The sequence below is a fragment of the Hippocampus bargibanti genome, linkage group LG16 (assembly GCF_051943395.1).
Source record: "Hippocampus bargibanti isolate YZ-2025 linkage group LG16, ASM5194339v1, whole genome shotgun sequence".
NCBI classification, from domain to species: Eukaryota; Metazoa; Chordata; class Actinopteri; order Syngnathiformes; family Syngnathidae; genus Hippocampus; species Hippocampus bargibanti.
This window is the reverse complement of record NC_142749.1, coordinates 11,877,776-11,884,802: the sequence shown is the minus strand read 5'-3', so window position 1 is coordinate 11,884,802 and position 7,027 is coordinate 11,877,776. Positions and strand designations below refer to the sequence as shown.

Genomic DNA, 7,027 nt, shown 5'->3' with positions numbered 1-7,027 from the left:
GAGATATGGATGAGCAAGCGAAACGTGTCTCTTATTTTGTTAGCTTGTTTACCGTAAAAGTGCTTTTGTGGCTTTTGACTCAGCATGAGATTCCATATTTTTTATGTTTTATACTTCCTGATGTACAGTCTATGAATCTTTGTTATATTATTTTTCCTTTTGTGGCATACTTTCTTACGACAGGCACAGCCCTCTGTATGCAACACTGGTTGTTTTAAAATGCTCGATAAATAAAGTTGAGTTGAGTCGAGTCTAATACAAAGTGAGAGTGAAGGTCAAGAGGCAAGGGGATAATCTATCTCCATTTGTCAGACTGGCGTGGCATGACAGGTCATAATTCATTTTGATGGGAACTATTCAACTCTTGTGCCACGTTTCTATGTGTATAATTTAAAAAGAGTAAAGCGAAATTGAAGCCATAAAACATTATAAAATGCCATTAATAATAATACAGGATTCACCTTTACAATTTGATTACACCTGTACATTTCAATCACATCTTTTACAGTAGCTGAAGTCATACATTGTGAAATAATCTTGATAGCTGTATATGTTTAAGATATATTAAAACAAGATGACTGGCATTTTTGAGCAGTCATCTATGCCACACTGTCTCCAACTGAGGCTGCATAGCAGATAGAAAATTCATTCCGGGTTGAAGCTTGATCTTCCTCTTTCTCAGTGCAATATGACTTAACAATACTCTTCTACGGGTCATTTTGATTAATTCATCAAAAATAATTATAATCACAGAGTTTTAAGTCTATTTAAAAAATTGGGCTCAAACAATGGAACAAGAATGATGAAGCAAAGACAAACATGGAAATACACGTTAAACCTTTGCTGGTTTTTAGCATGCCAATGGCAACATTTCCCATTCTCGGAAAGGACTTGTTGGGCACGAAAGTGAGAATAGCGTCAAAAGGAACCAGAGAAATGCTAACAGAGATGAGGCAGCAGGTGGCCACAGGGAGCTGTGTGAAGTCCATGCTCGCCTCAGATGAGACATTAAATTGCAAGATGGAAACTCAAGTGGAATACTAAGAGACTCTATCTCTGGATGTCAGTGGCACTTTGTGTGCATTCAGTGAAACACATTATGACACTAAAACCCGGAGAATTTGTGGTGCATTGTAAATGAAACAATTGGTGGAAAGCTTATGGTTGCAAAAGAGGATGTGCGCAGAATACAGTCGTGAATATGCATTCAAAAAACTGAAATTGCACCAATATTGCTACAGGACTTTTTAGCAACATTTCACTCTTTCTGTATAGTTGTTGATTTAACAAGATACAGTAAAGTCTCGTTATATCGATATTCAAGGGAGTCCGAAAAAATATCGATATAACCGGGACTATCGATATATCCGACCCTGTTTGCATGTAATTTTCTCCGTGCGTGCATAGAAATAGTATCGATATAACCGGGACTATCGATATATCCAATATCGATATAACGAGACTTTACTGTACATGATAAAAATATGAACTAATCTTTACAGCATTTCGAGTTTTGTTACCAAGCAACACAGGGATAGTCAAAACTACTGTTGGACGATTGATGACTCCATGTCATCCAAGTTGAGATGCAGCCACCCACCAATTTACTTTTCGCATCTTAATCATCATCAGGGTCACATTCGAGCTGATATTTCACACAGCTGATATTGAGATGGCAGGCAGAGACCAGAACAGGGCAGGTTACAAGTCAATCATGGAACACGTAAAGATCAAGAACCATGCAAGCTACCATACACACTGATTATTTATACTTTCACTTAAGAAAAGACTTGTGGCGAAAATGGGCACACTTGCCACAGTCAAAATATCTTTTGATACCGAGGCATTGCCCACATACCTTGGAACCATCCAGGTCTTAAAACCTGTCCCAAAAAACGAAATGCCATTCCACGGTAGAACCACAAAAAAAGGGAATCACGATCATTTCACAAAACTAGGAAAATATATTTAATTCATGTTTACTTTGCAGATAATCCATTCCTGCAAGAATTCTCGTCAGAAATTACAGACATTTGCAGAGTTTAATTAAAACATTGCTAAGCAAGAGTAGAAAAGACAAGGCTAATCACGGAGTTTCTGACGTTGCCCGTTTAGTTGCAGTATTTATCCAAAACCAGCATACTACAAGGCTGATGACAGCACTGCTCAACGATGCCATCACGCTTCATCATCATGTCCATCTTTTTCTTAAAGGCGTAACCTACGATCTCGTTGATATCGCCTGTTGATGTTGCCTCGTCAGTCTTTGGTGGGATGATACCTGAGAGAAATTGACATCAGGGAACTGTTTTAAAAGCCATAGAACATGCTTCAAAATGGTCGATAGTCTCAAATTGAGATCCGATCGTTAGAATTTTGTAGCAATGTCTTACGTAGCACAGAGTCCATGTCCCTCTTGGAACTGGTGAAAAAGCCTCTGTCTCCACAGACCATATTCAGAGCTTCAACCAAGTTCGGGCCACAAAGATGTTGTGAAGAATATGCTCTGGAACACGGCCATGACATGACCAATAAGACCAGAATAGAGGCAGAATGAAGCCACAGTGGTGACATGATGGAAAAAATCTAAACACAAAACAGTATGATTAGTCAGCATTATGTTCTTCTATGATGGTTTCCACTTAACCCAATCTAAAATGAAACAATCAAGAAATTAGCTGTACAATTTACTCACACAGTAAAATCTTGATGTGAAACAGAAAATCTCACCTAAAGAGTTTGTGTGGAAGCTGGACAAAGTCTTCTGTGGCGGAATATGCAGTAGTTGGTACTGCTTATATCGAGACGACATCAAGCTAGCGGTCCTTCGTCCATTAATACCGCCCCTGTAAATGCACGTCGTCTTTACGTGGATGACGTCTGCATCAAATTTTCCTATCAGCAAGTGTTAAAGTGACTACTTAGGTCCTGAATGGCGGGACCTGTGGCCCCTTTTTGCAGCGTCAATTAGTAAAACAAACAATGCTTGATGATTTGGAATAATGTGATCACCTCGTGGTCAAATAGTGATCACCTTCCCACCCCTCTCTGCTCCATTCTGTGCGGTTCTGTTCTATTGCACTGTTGTGATGACCAGTACCATGAACAGTACCACCAGCCATTCGGACCTAAAACGACAATACGGATTTGTTTTTTTGTTTTTTTATGACTTCACTTTTTGTAAATCAAAAACAGCAAACAAATAGCCCAGACATTGTTTCATTTCAAACCAGAAGGCAGCTTACATCACAATCGTCTGTCTGATCGTGAAATAAATAAAACCCAGAGCAACCAAATCGGTAGTATTGAATGAAAAAGAATCCCACTGTGCCCCCAAAATAAATAATAATTTGACTTAGGCCATGCATGAGCATGTGGAACGTACAAACAGAATAATTGTGATTCTTCTATCAAAATGCAAAGTGCAAGCAACCGCCAGCTAGTAAATTTCTGCTTCTTTGTGTCTATTGTGAATCTGCGGTTACAATTACATTTTAGAATGTTTATGCTACTAGCAATTTTGAATTTAAACGGTATACTAATAAACCTAAATGTTCCCACAATTACACAATACTATACCAGACATCCAACTGGACTGTCATTATGGCAATTCGATTCCATTGTGGTTGTTTTTTTCTGTGTTGACGCAAGTCGATAACGACCTAACAGTTGAAACACTTTCAATTAATGTTGGTGAGTTTGTGTTCATCATTGCTTTTAGCAGCACGGTGTAAAAACCGTGTTTACAGATAATCATAAAAGCAATTGAATCGGAAATGGGATTTCACTTGTATAGCCGTTCTCCACTCAACGCACTTTAACGCTGTCTGAACTGGAAATTTATTTTCCAATAAGCATTGGTGTAAAACAAAGAAGCCGGTGTGCTGCCAAGCCTCGCTCACCTGAGTCGGACTTTTTGGGGAACGTGGAACCAATTAATGTCCCTTTCCCAAGTGAGTCGCCGAAGAATGGCTTCATGTGATGCTTATGCACCTGAAATCAATTATGACCTCAGTCGCAAAAGAAATTCACATGCTCCAAGTTCGCCACCAAGCTTCGCCACACCATCTGGTTCCCTTGGCAGTGAAAAGGTTTTTGCACAGCTGCCACCTCACGGGTCGCTTAACCAGAAATAACTTGCACACAATTGGTTGCCATAAACAACTACAGCCTTTTGGGGGTGCCGGTGATGGCAAACAGCGATGGGTGAATATACTTGATAAGGTGTGACAGATTCATTCCTTGACTCATTTTATGATGGTGTGGAGTCGTGATTGTGCCTCTGGATGCCAAGCTCCCATAATATGGTGACTGCCCGGGATAACACACAGGTTACCTTGGCTCTACAACGAGAACTGTCATGTGCCTCTGTGTCGAGACCACCCGTAAGGTGCCTCAAGCAAAAAGCTACGACGGGTCAGCTCGTCTCCTTGAGAAAATAACAGTATCAAATGATTTTCTTCTGGGACTTGTGGTATCAAGGGAGTCCATTTTTGTTCTGAACCCTTTAGATAATGAGCGAGTTTTACGGCCATATTGCTAGACTAAGATCACCCACCAGGACTCTCAGACTAGTTATATGACTCCCGATTGGCCGATCTGCCTTCTGTTGTCATTCATTATGAAATGTTGAATAGAATAAAAAACTGAAGTGTATGGGAAGCCCTGCGATCTGGATAATCTGAATTGTTTCCTCACTTGACAACTGTCTACATTGGAAATTATTCAATAGCATTCTTCGCCTCAGTCACACAAAATGGTAGCAGATAGCAGCAGCTCGATTCAACACAGGCAATCACAGCCTTATAAGATTTGTAGCAGGAAAAACTAAAATCTTCAAGGTTCTGTTGAGGCACCAATGACCCCTGGTATGTCCTTGCAGTTCAGGGTCACGATTGTACCAATGATATTCATGTCAAGCGTTTTGCACTGAGCCAATCAATACACAAGGAATAGGGTTGACTTGGGTAAACACACAAAAAGCAATTGGATTTGTGTTCCCTCATTTGTTTTTAAGTTCTGCAGTCGTCAGCTCCATTTAGAAGCCCGGACAGCTGATCGCCACAACACCTGCGCAATTTGGGAGGGCTGCTTACCAACGTCAGGTTCCATTTGCCACCTGGGTTATGATCACAGCTGACCTCAGATGCAATGAGCACGCAGCGCGAGTTGTTGACGGACACAGCAGATCGCTACAAGTGCATGAGCACACACACGTGGCTCGATGAGCACGCACAACGAAAGCCACTTTGCAAATATTTGCCGTCACAAAACACGGATGTGTCAGCGATTGCTGAATTGCACAAAAGTGATTTATTTATTTATTTTAATTCATCATTCCCACTTACGGCACTAAAAGTTCACCTTAAAAAAGGTACGATAGCTTCCTGACAGTTTTTTTTTGTTTGTATATCATTAGCTAATTTTCAGATAGTCTCCAAAAATGTGAGTTAAATCCTGAGGGACGCCATGCAGGTTTTATGGAGCGCATCCTCCATTGGCCTTGAATCTGGTGTTTGCTAATGAGGAAACATCAGATCAGAGAGTGTTTGTGAGTTAAAGACTCCCTCTCCATGACTCTGTGGACATGATTAGACGTACTGAGGGAGGTTATGTGTGTGTGTGTGCGTGTGCGTGTGCGTGTGCGTGTGCGTGTGCGTGCGCGTGGACACGCGTATGTGTGTGTGCGCGCGCACGCGTGTTTGTGTGTTTTATGCTTGTCCGTGTCCTTGTTTTAATCACAGCTTCAAGTCAGGAACAAGTTTGGACAACGTTGACATTTAGAATTCATGTTGGAGTACTTTGACGGCTACATCGAGTTACGTATATATAATATAATATAATATAATATAATATAATATAATATAATATAATATAATATAATATAAAAAACAATGTTTACTGTATTTTCCGCTGTATAAGGTAAACCCAAAAGCCTTGATTTTCTTCAAAAGATGACACTGCGCATTATACGCAGGTGTGCCTTATATGTGGAGTCATATTGAGCCACATTAGGTCTACTTTCAGCAGCCACCAACTCCATTTCCCCTTGTAGAAGTAGTTTGTAACCCCAGCCTCTACTGTAGCCCCTTATAATGTGCTGCGCCATATATTTTGAAAAAAAATCTAGATTTATACGTTACATTTGGAAAACTTTTTTTTTTATTCATTGAAGGCACACCTTATAGTCTGGTGTGCCTTATACAGTATATGGAAAAAGTTTGAAGATACACCATTCATTGGGGGTGCACCTTTTATTCCAGTGCGCCTTATACACAAGAAAATACGGTCTTTTAATTGTATTTTTTTTTTGTATCCTTTAACTAAAGTAACTTTGATGTTGCAAAAGTTTCACATCCATGCTAAATAAATAAATGGGAGCCGAATTCCACAAAAAAGTTAATTCTAATATTATATGGGTCTGGAGTTATATGAGCTTGAAATAAAGATGGCTGTCCAAAATACAATGCAATACATACTGTACATATTGGTTTATATAGCACTTTAACAACAGCTGAAGCTGGAACAAAGCGCTAACATGGAAAAAAGGGAAATGCGGCCCACTCGTGGAAGAGAAAAAACATTACCAGAGGTCTGGCCAGCGCTTTATGGGCACCCCAGCTAGAAAAACCAAAACCTGAACAAATTCAGAAATGGCGCTTTACGTAATTTTCAATTCCTAAATTTGGGAATGGCAGTGAATGAGTTAAACATCTTTGGGTAAAAAAACACATCACACATTGTGAGTCAGCAATTCAATAGAGTGCCACTACATTGCCGATGTCCAAGGTTAACTGTTTTACAACCGAAGAAGACTGCGGGGGCTATAAACTTATTGAGGATGACCCTCTGTATACTTCTGGTACTGTTGGGAAATATGAAAGAGCAAACCTGATCTTTGCGATATTAATATTTCAATGGCGGTTATAGAGCTGCCATTTGGGTTTGAGATGCTGTCGGCGTGCGCATACCCCACTTTAGACAGGACTTGAGAACAGACATTTACATACGAATTTTAAAGAACTTG

General features: G+C 40.0%; 1 protein-coding gene across 1 annotated transcript; it reads right to left on the bottom strand.

Moving 5' to 3' along the window:
- Positions 1 to 1,941: 1,941 nt before the first annotated feature.
- On the bottom strand, positions 1,942 to 2,854 carry LOC148886479 (insulin-like). Its single transcript, XM_089017028.1, has 3 exons — positions 2,731 to 2,854; positions 2,394 to 2,586; positions 1,942 to 2,281 (listed from the first exon to the last, which is right to left on the bottom strand). Exons 2-3 carry the CDS (start codon positions 2,572 to 2,574, stop codon positions 2,112 to 2,114), a joined length of 351 nt encoding a protein of 116 aa, XP_088873154.1. The 5' UTR covers positions 2,575 to 2,586; positions 2,731 to 2,854; the 3' UTR covers positions 1,942 to 2,111.
- Between the last annotated feature and the right edge of the window lie 4,173 nt (positions 2,855 to 7,027).